Source organism: Rutidosis leptorrhynchoides, chromosome 10 (assembly GCF_046630445.1).
Source record: "Rutidosis leptorrhynchoides isolate AG116_Rl617_1_P2 chromosome 10, CSIRO_AGI_Rlap_v1, whole genome shotgun sequence".
In the NCBI taxonomy this organism is placed as follows: Eukaryota; Viridiplantae; Streptophyta; class Magnoliopsida; order Asterales; family Asteraceae; genus Rutidosis; species Rutidosis leptorrhynchoides.
The window spans coordinates 309,561,347-309,575,012 of NC_092342.1; the positions used below are offsets into that span (position 1 = coordinate 309,561,347).

Sequence of the window (13,666 nt, forward strand, 5' to 3'; positions counted from 1 at the left end):
TCAATTACCTGTACATATAACTTATTACAGTATAATCCATCCATTTTGTTATTCATCCAAAGATTAAATCAAATCTAGAACCCTAAAATCATTCCGTGTGTGTTTCTTCATTCTTTCAATTTCATCTTTAAATTAACTAATCATGAGTGAATCAGGTAAAGATGTAGATCAGCATCAGTACCATGATCATCCAGATCAGCAACAACCACCACCACCACCGCATCAGTACGGTACTTTTCAAGGCGGTCACAGCTATCAACCGCCGGTGATGGGATTTCCTCAGCCGACTCCACCTCCCGGAGCACCAGGTGGACCTCCGATCAACGCTTATGCTCACGGCTATCACTCCGTTCCAGGTATAAATAACTCAAGCTCCAAGTAGCCTTTTGCTTCTATTAAATTGAGCTGAATGAATTACCATTAGTATATAGTAATAGCAATTAGTTTCAGTTTCATACTTCATTACTTTGTATTTGTTGATATGTTACAATCATGATTTCATTTTAGGTCAACTTATGTGTAACTGTATATTGATGTTTGATCTTGTTTGAATTATAAAAAAAATTGAAGGTCTAACCGATGGTAGACATCAAATTGCTATAATAATTGTGCAAAAGCTTACTTTAACTTTTAACTATGTGTATGGTGTTGTAGGCTATGCGGTCACTGAGCGAAGTACTGTTAGAGAACCTCGTCTTCCATGCTGTGGTATTGGGGTTGGATGGTTCTTGTAAGTTTCTTCATCTCGTTACATTATATGATATGAAGTCAAATATAGTCTGTTGTTTGTTCTTGTTTGCGTATATACTAGTTCTTTCCAAATTCACGCAATACACAATTTAAGGTTTCTCTATTCAGGCCACCCGAGAAACGGTATTATTTACGCAGCTTAACCGGGTTATCTCGTGACCGTTTTGAACCCTTTTCTGCCACCCTAAGATATGCCTCTAGTGAGGTTTGAAGAGGCTATCTTGAGATGGCTATATTTCTTTCCAAATTGAGTCAGCCAAATGAGATATTCATCCGTATAATGCCAGTTTTGTCTCATGATCTAAGTGGCGAATCTAGGATGAAAACTCAAAGGGGTCCCGATTTTTTCAAAACTAATTGTATTTGAAGGGTACTTTAGTGACGGTTTATATGCAGAAAACCATAAAGCCCGAAAATATACGAGTTCCTGTTGGAAATAGGGTTGTAAATGATAATCCCGGATTGATTCTTGAATCGTGAAACACTTTCCTAATTAAGTATTTCGACCCTACTTGCCTCGGGTTACACGAAATCTTAATTAGGATAAGACAAGAACGCAATTTGTCTCTAGGCAAGAAGAGATCAAATTATAGTATTAGTGAGAATGTGAATGTTTCTGTTTGTTCGTTTTTGAAAGCAAAACTCATATCTCATATATATATAAGAAATGAAAGGGTGCGATGAAAGGTCGCAACCTTTCAACAAAAAGAGGCAACCTTTCAACGAAAAGACGCAACTTTTCGTTAACACCTAATGAAAAATTGTGGAATTTTGAGCCTTTTCAATACCACAATTTCCGTGCCAGTATCAAGTTAACTCTTACAGGCGTGTACTCCACACACTCCAAACCCGTTACTAAGTATAACTTGATTACCCTTGCTTTCAAGTAAATCTCAATTAACTAAAATGTTTGTTGATAACACTAAAATCACCAACAATTCCCCCCATTTTAGTGTAATCCTTGATTTACTAAATGACATCAATAAACAGACAAACCAATGCATAAATGAAAATGTTTCAGAAATTAAATTTTCATCTTAGTATATTACATCATCCAGAATTCGAGAATCGGGGTGTTTCAGAAATTAAACCCTTCAACCCATATGAAAACGAGAGAGTAATACACACATCAGTTTCTTACATTCGTCTAATACTAACTTGACACTATTATAAGCCATGTGTCCCAATCCTTCAGTGAACATATCGGCAGCCTAAGTCCAAAGCTCCTTGAAGCGGCAAAACTTCATGCTCACATAGGTAGTTCTTTTATATCTTGCACCCGCATTTACAATTTTTCAAAAGAACTATTTAAGAAGTTAAACTTCAACCTACCTCAACCTACGGGTCTAAACACATACTTTGGGATCAGAATATTTATGTGTTTCAATCTTCAGAAAGTAAGCTTTCCACATTGAAATTCAGCTTCTAGCGTTTTACTAAAAGGGAATTGGGTGTCTCACTTTGGAAGATTTCGGTGGACTTCAATCCCACATCATTAGCCAACTTGTGCGCACTTAAGTCTCGGGCTAATTCTTTTATAAAGTGATTTACTCAAACTTTGTTACGACTCAACAAAATTTACATATATCACTCCATTCGTGATCAACTCACGAAACATAGTATGTCTAAGGAATAAGTATCTAGATTTCCCATGTACATTTGACTATATGCCTTAGCCAACGAATATCCCATAATTAGGAATCTAAATGGACATTTTCAACGTCAATCAATTTTCCTTTGCAATCCTTTTATCCAAGGATTTACCAAATTCTTATTATACCATAAGAAACTCGCGAGTACTCAAATTAATTAATTGATTAGTCTTCGAATATGTCCACATTTCAAAAATCACCAATGTAAACTTTATAATTGGTACACTCTTGATAATGGATCCTTATTATCATTATGTACACAATTAAAACCATTACATTATATGGTAAGATTAAGATTATAAACAAATCTTTGTCAATCCACTTCTAGAACCAAGAAGTAATGACAGTAAATTTATAATGTCAATAATCTCTACATCATTCTTTTGATCCAAGATACCTCATCTATATCAAGTGTTAAAAAAAAAACCAACAACTCGTAGATGTATAATCCTCTTGATCAATATTAATCTCAATACAATTTAATATACCTTAAGGATTCACATTGTGAATTGAACCATAGTCCATGGTTGGCTTTTACAACTTAAACCACATCACAATATATTATTCTAGATCTTGCTTGATCTTTCCAACACCATGCTATATTGGTCACTTGATGTATCTCATACATCACACCACCAATTTCCAACACATACCGGTATTTTAAAACAAGAAAGCAATATCTAATCCTTATTCCATATTAAAACATATCGGATTTACTAACTTATACCATCTTTATGGACCATCAAATGATTTGTGGATATGACACATGTGAAAAGTTCTGAAATTTCTTTTTCAATTTTAGTTGGTGCAACAAAGTCCCCACTTTACAGCCATACACATCATGTATCATATTTACATACGTATACATATGTAGTTATATGATACAAGTCAATCGTTATACTTTTTCAATGGTTGTGACTTTTTCACTAACTGTCACTTACCAAATATCAACATATAAACTATTGTGACTTAACAAAAATCACAACTTTTAACAACCCATAACCACTTTAATGAACAAGAAATAACTACCATCTTTTAAGTGTTTATCTTTGAATGTAAATTCCAACAGTAACCAACTATAACAATAATGTTTATGAAATTTTGGATTATAAAGTCGTGACCCAAATCATCATTTCTTGCATGTCGGTTACTTACCAAGCCATCATGTGAGACAAAACATCAATTAATACATTCGAAATGCCCGATTAATATTAATATGAATATTAACTAAATATTCAAATATCATATATCTTATATTAATACAATAACCATAACCATACATGTAGTATTTGTCGGTGGATATGTGAACTTGTCTGATCATCCACATATACTCTGTAAATTGCAACCATGGGTTTTTAGGTGAAAGAATTTACGTTGGATAAAAACCGTTTGTACCGTTTTGATCAATATTTGACAGAATCCAATTTTAATCCAATTTTAGGATGACAAAATTGAATTCAATGATCTAGTCACTAATCAAATTACCCACCGACTTATGGATATGAAAATAAATGAAACTTACAGATTAACAGCATATAAAAGATGAATAGAATACGCGTACTTGTAAGATTGGAGAAATATCTCATGTTGATTCTGCCAAACTCTTATCCACTCCTTTTTCCCAATTTGCCAAACTTGGAAAGTCACATCTTTCAAAGATTCACCGGCCAATGTCCTTTCATGGTTCATTCAAGGATTATACATCCTCTTTCTTTCTTTAAATTAATGAAACAAAATAACACAAAGAAATTGTGTTTAAAATGTTTCTTTTGTCAACCGATCTGAACAATTAAATTAATTGGTTTTCATGTCATGACACACAAACAATTCCTTGTGTTTTGTCGTTAGTCAATCCAAACCACAAGTTTATTGTTTGACCAGATCTCTCACCATTAATTGTTTTGGTTGCCATCTAATTTAACTTTAAATCACGAAATGATATTTTCACCAACATAGCCTTCTTTTCAAGATTTGCAAATTCCACGAATCACTCTAACCACGATCATCTCAAAATACTTAATTAGTTTGTTGGAAATAGGGTTGTAAATGATAATCCCGGATTGATTCTTGAATCGTGAAACACTTTCCTAATTAAGTATTTCGACCCTACTTGCCTCGGGTTACACGAAATCTTAATTAGGATAAGACAAGAACGCAATTTGTCTCTAGGCAAGAAGAGATCAAATTATAGTATTAGTGAGAATGTGAATGTTTCTGTTTGTTCGTTTTTGAAAGCAAAACTCATATCTCATATATATATAAGAAATGAAAGGGTGCGATGAAAGGTCGCAACCTTTCAACAAAAAGAGGCAACCTTTCAACGAAAAGACGCAACTTTTCGTTAACACCTAATGAAAAATGGTGGAATTTTGAGCCTTTTCAATACCACAATTTCCGTGCCAGTATCAAGTTAACTCTTACAGGCGTGTACTCCACACACTCCAAACCCGTTACTAAGTATAACTTGATTACCCTTGCTTTCAAGTAAATCTCAATTAACTAAAATGTTTGTTGATAACACTAAAATCACCAACAGTTCCTATAGTTAAAAATTTTGTGGTGACCACTCGTTAGAAGGTAGACTCGTGCCATTGCATGATCTTTTAATTCTACTATGTTAGTGACTAACTTCGTATGTGTTTTCAACTCTTAATATTTTTTCTAAACCTAGAGATCATCTCTTTTTCCCAAATCGAATTAACATGGTTTAAGAGATTTACAGTATACTTATTCTAACAAAACTATTTTCCTATGAAATCTGTTTAGGACCTTCCACAAAAGAAAACAAACTTTAGGCACTGTGTGAGTTAATCCTCTTGTGTGCCTTTTTTATCTGTACTTTTCTGAGTCTGAATTTTCTTAACGGAAACTCAAAACTTTAATAGAACCATTAGGTGACGCTTGCTTTCAATTGAATGGGCATGGCTAGAGTCATGTTACCATTTTGTGGCCAATGTTCGGGGTAGGTAAAGATTAAGTTGCGGTCCTTGATAATAACCACTATTGTTACGTTTTGCCCACTATTGTTATCAAAAGTATCTTTACTATTGAGGTAATATATCACTAGTTTTTTCCCCTGAAGGTTCATTATCGGTTTCTTCCTTGCTGCAATCCCATGGTATCTTGGAGCATTCATTCTAATATGTGCTCAATATGATCCCCGTGAGAAACCTGGATACGTTGCATGCCTAATCGCTGTAAGTTTTCTCTCATGTTCTTGGTAGAATTTACGTAGGAGAAGGTTATCATCTAAATGTTTAAATCAGAAGTTGTTACTTGGAACATCAAAACATCAAGTAATCTATCAGAACATGATGACAAACATCTCCTTTCGCATTGCAGGCTATTCTTGGAACAGTTGCAGTGATTTTTGGTGTTGCAAGTTGATTGGCAGTTTATTAAGTATTCGAGGTCAGTTGTACAGAACGAAGAATTCAACTGATGCTTATAAATCAATCAACTGGATGGTCCCTCAGGTTTTATTCATTTGAATTGTTGTATTATGGTTTGACTTTGTAATGTGGATCATGTATTAATGTGTCAAGTGTCAAATATTTCACGACTGTAGATGTCAATTCATTTACCTGTGTATAAATAACAGTCATATACAAAGAATTATGTATGTATTCCAAGTATATCTAAATTGGGTACTGAGTGATTAAAACGTCGCGCTATTTCAATTGTTTTCCAACAGAGTAACATGTAACTTAAGATTATGATCATCTTCAAAGAATATAACTAATATACAACATCTTCTATAGTGTTTATTTCCTTTCTTCCAACTATATGAATATGAATATCCTATAATTTCGTTACATTTTACAAAACCCCATTAGAGACCAAAAGCCTCCAAAAACAATAGCGTTTTTTTTTTTCACCATCAAGGACAGATTGAATACATCATGTTGACAACCACCATTTAAAACATAATGGCTTATATATTAAGTATATTTACCCACTATTTAATCAATACGCTCCAGATTAAACTTGACCATACCCTCGAGCGCTAGCCGAAACGCGCTGTGAGGAAGACATTGAAGACACTGAATCGCCACATCAGCTTTCTGTTTAGCTAGACTCTGTGCTCGTTCAATCCCACCGCTATTCATCACCAACTTAATAGCTTCATCAAGAGACCCCGTTTCACAAAACTCCGACTCAATAATCTCCCTCAGCTTTGACTTGTTTTCAAGAGCAAATATTACGGGTGCCGTTAAGTTTCCTTTTGCCAGGTCACTGCCAGCTGGCTTTCCTAATTGCTCTGCTGACTGTGTGAAATCCAAAATGTCATCTACAATTTGGAAGGACAGACCAAGATTCTTGCCATATTGATACATCTGTTCGCTGACATCATTTCCTACACCGCTAAATATAGCGGCTCCTTTTGTGCTAGCAGCGATTAACGAAGCTGTTTTATAGTAGCTCTTGATCAAATATTCGTCAAGTTCAACATCACAATCGAACAAACTTGAGGCTTGTTTGATTTCACCACTTGCAAAATCTTTAATAACCTGTTGTAGTTTAAGCTTTAGCTTTTCTTTTCATTTCTTGATCATTTTAAGTACTTTAAAATATAGACTATAGACTACGCAACGACCTACCTGGCTGATAAGCTTTATGACTTCGAGATTTTCAAGATTAGCTAAGTACCATGATGATTGAGCAAACATAAAATCACCAGCTAAAACAGCCACTCGTGTACCGTATAACTGATGGACGGTTTCTTGCCCTGCTTGTAGTAAAAAAAATTAGGATGCGTTTAGTTGCACAAATTTCTAATGATTCATCTCCTTTATATAAAAAATGAGAGGTGTTTTTTTATTAAAAGGTACATGTGTTTTTACATGGCAGTTATTAAAAGGTACATGTGTTTTTTTGCACCTTAACAACAACCCTTAGAGGAGTTGTTAGCAAAATCCTATTTTTAAACAACTAGTTTGCCTTTTGTATAAAATACGACATACAGTGAGGCATCTCTATGTAGTCAGACCATAATTTACCTCTTCTCATATCACTTTCATCCAACACGTCATCATGTATTAAGCTTGCAGTATGAATCATTTCAATGATCTCTGCCAAACGCCTATGTTCTTTTGTGAGTTCCCTAAGTAGACAAAAAAAACATTAAAACTTTGTATCGAACTTTTATTAGATTAGATAATAACTAAAAGAAAGATAATAAGAGACTCACTCTAAACCTGTAAGTGCTAAAGTGGCTCTTGACACTAAGAAAACCAAAGCTGGCCTCATTCTTTTACCACCAGCACTAAATATCTGCTCGGCTGCAGACATTAAAACCGGGTTTTCCGCACCAACAATCTACCACAATAAAAAATATCATAAAATTCAGAAATAAATAGGGGAATAAATTCTTATTCACTACAAGATTGTAGATGTAATTTCAAATTTGGAAAAAGAATTAATTAGCTCGAGTGAATGGTTATCTGGAGATAGAACTGTTTTTTATTTTTTAACAACTGTACATGATCACCAGAGATATTTAACTACCCATGCGTTCATCTGTTGAATGTTACATGTTTACTAAAGCAAGATTAAGGAAACTAAGTGCAAGAAACAACCCAAATGTATGCTCAAATTTTCCTAAAAAGGATGTGTCATGATCAATATCCCCTTAAAGGTCACGTAACCTATTTCAAATCAATGTGCCACAATTTGTTGCTTTATTCTTGTGAACACAACCGAACACATATACTTTCAAAAGTTGCAAAAAAAAATATTATTGAAAACAGACAGAAAACTCTGGTTGCATTGATCTAATAACTTAAAAATCAATTTCTAACTTTTTTTCAGTAATTTAGTAGTCCGTCAGCGGGTGCTTTTGGAGTGCATACATCAAAAGCTTGTAACTTATTGTTTTTTTAACGATAAACACACTTTAGAAGTGTTTGTATAATGTGGAAAAAGCACTTTTTCTAAGCCATGAGATTGCTGCTTATTTTGAACACACTTTAATTGAGCAATAAACACTTCAAAAAAACAAACAACTCATACATAAATACAATATACTTAATCTTAAAGTACTCTAAGGCCTAAGCTAGCATAAATGATTAAAGTCAAGAACATATAACTCACAGATTGAAGATTCTTGTTCAATGTTAAAAGGTCATCAGAAACAACTTCAAACAAATCAGTTGTACTTTCTTCCTTCTCATTTAGTACTCCTGGAGGCCCTGGCACATCCCCTGTTCATATACAATTTATCAAATTACCAAACAATTAACTACAACATATCACAACTAAAATTTAAATTATATATACTTAAGTGAAATATAAGTACCATTAACCAAGGTTCCAGGAGCTTTAGTAGAAAAAACTCTACATTTTGCAATATTACTATCACGGCGGCAGCATATCAATCTCCGGCCACCGCCATAGTAGCCCATATGAACACTCTTAATAACTTGTCTTGCATAATTTCTTTTAGAAAACAAGTCAAATGAAGAATTAAAAAAACACCCACAAGCAGAAAAATCAACAAAACCAGTTCTACCAAATTCAAGATTATGGCATGTTGCCGGCAACATCTTCCTAAATATCACCAAGATCAAAACTTTATTTAATAAAATCAAAAACCCAACTCAGTAAACCTACTAATTTGAATGTAAACAAATACCCACAAGCCAAAAGGCCATAATATTGAATAAAAACAACGTTAAATGAGAGAAGTATACGGTATTGGAAAAATGCAAGTTGAAAGTAAGGGGGTATGCAAAAAAATGTAATCTTGAATAGCTATATTGTATTTTTAGTGGATCCAATAAGTCCACATAGTTTGAGCAATGAATTTTGTTTTTTACATATGAATTTGCTTTTATTGGAATTGGAAGGTCACAAAATTGAGGGGAATTTGAAAATGGTGATTGTGGTGTATATATTGGGTTTCTTGACTTTAAACTAGAGTACAAAGGGTGGTAGTATATACAAACAGAAATTGGAATATAAAGGGCACCTTATCTGAGGGTGAAATATGTGTGTGTGGCATTGGTTCTGGTGGCCAATTGAGAGACGTTCACGAGTTGTGTGATCATGGTGAAAAGTTCCTATTTTTCTGCTTATTTTTCTCTTAAAGACTTTTAAATAGAAATACTAAGGTGCTTTGTGTTTTGAATCTATTTTTTTTTTGTTGTAGACGATCTAAGGATCTTCGAACAAACGTATATATCAAGATTAGAGGCGGAATTCACTAATCTAGGTTGAGACGAATACGGTTACGCTTCGGGATCAAAGAAAACCAACAAATTGTTGATTAATTCGAGGCCTTAGGGTTTGTATTCGGTTGGAGTATTGCTAGGGACGATAGCAGAAGTGAATAAGTCGGCTAGGAGGTGTAGGGTTCGTAAACTAACAATGAAACCCGACACCTTTACTTATATATATCTGCAGCGACCCTCGGTCGATAGTCTTTGACCATCGGCCGATGGTCCATGTCCCTCGATCGATGGTGCCTTACATCGGTCGATGGTCAGAGTTGCCAACCAAACAACTCGAAACTATCCTACGGCATTGGTTAAACACATTAAACGAGAATAAACAGTAACCAATATTCATACATGATTGAAACATAACAAGTATTACGATAGAACGATTACAATTTATAGAACTGAGGATTACATGCACCAACATTTATGTCTGTAATCATATTCACAAGAGATAATATGGCTGGAAATCTCTATATGGTGAATGCTATAAAAAAAAACTATTTATTTTTATGCAAATTCTCAACTAATCTTATACAGAATATTTTAACATACATCTAATCTTGAAAAGAAAAATAATACTATAACTATTTAAATATCACAAAAAAGGTTTACATAATAAGTACCAAGTCTCTCTTTGTAGTGGATGTTTGTTTTGGTCTGAGCCTCGTTGCCTCTGTTTGTATTTTTGTTGTGAGTTTTCATCTTTTTTGATGAAGCTCGAGTTTAATAAAGTTAAAGTTTTTAGCAAAAAAAAAAAAAAAAAAAGTACTAAGTAGTTAATCAATTACAACTAACTCTCCTCCTTTTTCTCCTCCTTTTTACCATGGTTTATTTCATTTGTGTGATTTCGTATTCTATAGTGTAAAATATAAACATACTTTAATATTGATTTATCAACCTACCAACGCCTCTACACACAATATTGAATCGGAGAATGTAAACAAGGCCATCTGGGCAACAGGGGGCAACAGGCATAATTCTTCTTTGACTAGGAGGTAGCGTAATATGCTTGTTCACGATTCTATAGATCAAAGGCAGACAGTGAAAAAGATGAAGACATTATGATTAGCCTTCGAGTTATTCTAATAGAGGAAGTTAATTCATGGTGATTTTGACTCATTGAAAACAAACCCAATGAGTTTAGTGTTGTAATAATGTCTGCGATTTGGTGTTCTTAAAGTTCCTTTGTACTTTGGTGTTGTAGCATGGTGCCCTAGCTATCATTTGATCCAGGTTTGTAATTGAGAGCACACTTCTTCTGTGTTTCTTTTTTAATAAAAAGTTTGTCTTCCGAAAAAAAAATCTACTAAGCATCTTACTCAATAGTATAATGATACACAGAAAAATCACTAGTTATAAACCGGAAAGAAAATTACTATAAAAGCTATTAACAAGAGTGATTCTCGCACTCTTGTTCGTCTGTTCACTCGATTTTTTTTAACGTGTACCAACTTCTATATTGAAGTCATTATTATAACGTAAGACAAAGATTCAACCTCTTTACGTTCTCTTTTTTTTATAAACCAAATTTATTATTCTTCCTTAAATAATCCTTTTTTTTTTCTTTTTTCTAAAATTCGTGTGATACTTTTTAGAATAACTTATGCTAGCCGAGAGTTGAGTAAAGGTTAAGGATAGAAAAAGAAGATGTGCTAAACGATCTTTGATTTTTAATCATTGTCGTTAAAATATATGAGCTTACCATCACTCATTCGCCAACGAAGTGTCACTTTTTTTTTTTTAGTTAATTGTGTTTTCTAACAACATGCATCTTTAGCTTCTTTTATTTAATGGTATATTTTTTTTATTTTTATTTGTTCACAAGAACTATTATAATAGTCGTAATGTAGCACTTAAACTTATTTTAATTATTATATAGGACTTGTAACGACCCAACCCGTCGATTTTCGGCCCATATTTTTTTTTCCTTTTTAATACAATAAAGTATACAACATTGTCCCATTTAATTTCCGGAAAACATTAACAATACAATATTATATTTAAACATCCTTTTTACACATACAAAACATTAATGAGTTGAAAAAACGAGTTTACAAAACACGACTCGTTTGTCTCATCCCAGTATAATAATCAAGACCCGACTAGTTTGCTTTAATCCAAAACCGAGCATGGTGATTGAGAACGCTACCCAATCCTAAACAAAAGTCTAAAACAAGCCTTAAGCACTAGACCCCGTGCAAGCCCGATCCACCACTTGCAACCTATAAAAATGTAAACAACGAGAGGGTAAGCTAATTGCTTAGTGAGTAAAACATTTATACACATACATATATAGTTTACCTACAGGCATGCCCAACACACAACACGTATTCACGTATAAGCAATCTAGCATTACCGCATACAACAATCAACAACATTAGTATATAAACCGCCACAATAATATACTAAATCATAACAATGCATAAACATACCAAACCATTCCCCGCTATGGCACTACCGACTTGTAGACGACCAATAACGTCGAGTCTCACTCGTATGATGTCACCGACTTGTGAATCATCATAAGGTGTCACCGACTTGTAAATCACCAAAGGGTGTCACCGACTTGTGAATCCCCCACCAATACATATGGGCCACCGACTTGTGAACGCCATGTGGTGCCACCGACTTGTGAAGCGCCACTAAGTGTCATCGACTTGTGAAACACTATGAAGTATCACCGACTTGTGAATCACTTCCCGACATATGGTGTCACCGACTTGTGAATCACTATTAGGTGTCACCGACTTGTGAATCACTTACCGAGACACTATCGACTTGTAGTTCTCATCCCATCATACCAACAAATAAGTCACTGACTTGTGACACATACCAACATAATACTCACGATGTGGCACCGAAGACCCACATCGCACACGAGTAAATAAACTACATACATACATGTATAAATATTCCACTCACCTCTATTACTTAAAGAAGCGTAACTCGCAAACTTGAACTTCTTCCACCGACTTCACATATATCACCTACGCAAATCATACATGCAAATAAGCTACAACTTAAGCTTATTCGACTTAAAACATCACAAGTGTAATTTCGACTATTTACACTTGACCAACTTTGACTAAGTCAAATCTCGCCCGAACTTCTCATAATCACAATCGAATAGTGATTATGTTCCACTAATACATTTTACACAAGGTTTGATCAACCGATCCCCTATTTGAACTCACGACCCGCCCAAATTGACCTAAAGTGCAATCTACGCCTTTTTGCACTTTTAACGATACTCGAAAGTCCAAAACTAACGAGACCACTTCCCGCGTTCCCGAAATACCTTAATATACCTCTTTTAGTCTTTGAACGCATTTTAATTCGACATTTACACAAAATCCCATTTTGACCTAAAATCGAGTCAAAACACTCATTTTACATACTTACACTTTAAATCACTTTCAACACAAGTTAATTGGTGATTTAAACTCCTAAACATGTTTACCAACTCACCAATTTCATCATCCAACCCTAAACCCACCAAAATGGTTTTCCTTACCATTTACTAGTTCGAATCTTCAATTTAACAACTAGTGGGGTTTTGCTCAAGATCATACAATCAAAAGCCCCAAATATAAACATGAACACAAAAATGAAATTCGGAGTTAGGACTTACCGCTATTATCTACTCGTAGCTAAGAACGAGGAGCACAAGTTTCCTTCTTGCACCAAAGATCGAATCACGAATCTTCACACCCGATTTACACTTTGAATCTAGGAAGGTTTTATGTTTTGGGAGAGAAATTAGAAAGAAAAGAGAAAAGAAATGAAGAAAAAGAGATAAGTGGCCGGGATTTAGAGCCACAATCTGATCCACACGCAAAAAGACAAAAATACCCTCGACCTACCCTTTTTAAAGCTGAAAATCGGATCAGGCCCAGCCGCCGGTCGCGGAGCAACCACACTGAACCGCGGCGCGGTTTTTGAGGCAATTTCGAACCAGTTTTTGTTGCTCACTGTTCTTGATTCGTGTATATCCCCGCGGCGCGACCCCATAGGTCCACGGCGCGATTAACAAGGCATTTTGTC

At 34.6% G+C, this 13,666-nt stretch overlaps 2 protein-coding genes across 2 annotated transcripts; one reads left to right on the forward strand and one right to left on the reverse strand.

Annotated features, from left to right (window-relative positions):
• On the forward strand, positions 1-6,054 carry LOC139873053 (large ribosomal subunit protein eL20z-like). The gene is made up of 4 exons (XM_071860984.1): positions 1-356; positions 655-730; positions 5,485-5,599; positions 5,745-6,054. The coding sequence occupies exons 1-4, from the start codon at positions 143-145 to the stop codon at positions 5,787-5,789; spliced, it is 450 nt and encodes a 149-aa protein (XP_071717085.1). The 5' UTR covers positions 1-142; the 3' UTR covers positions 5,790-6,054.
• Positions 6,055-6,126: 72 nt separating this feature from the next.
• On the reverse strand, positions 6,127-9,321 carry LOC139872200 (solanesyl diphosphate synthase 2, chloroplastic-like). Its single transcript, XM_071860036.1, has 6 exons — positions 8,701-9,321; positions 8,496-8,605; positions 7,594-7,721; positions 7,403-7,506; positions 7,004-7,131; positions 6,127-6,913 (listed from the first exon to the last, which is right to left on the reverse strand). The coding sequence occupies exons 1-6, from the start codon at positions 8,945-8,947 to the stop codon at positions 6,365-6,367; spliced, it is 1,266 nt and encodes a 421-aa protein (XP_071716137.1). The 5' UTR covers positions 8,948-9,321; the 3' UTR covers positions 6,127-6,364.
• Positions 9,322-13,666: the final 4,345 nt, after the last annotated feature.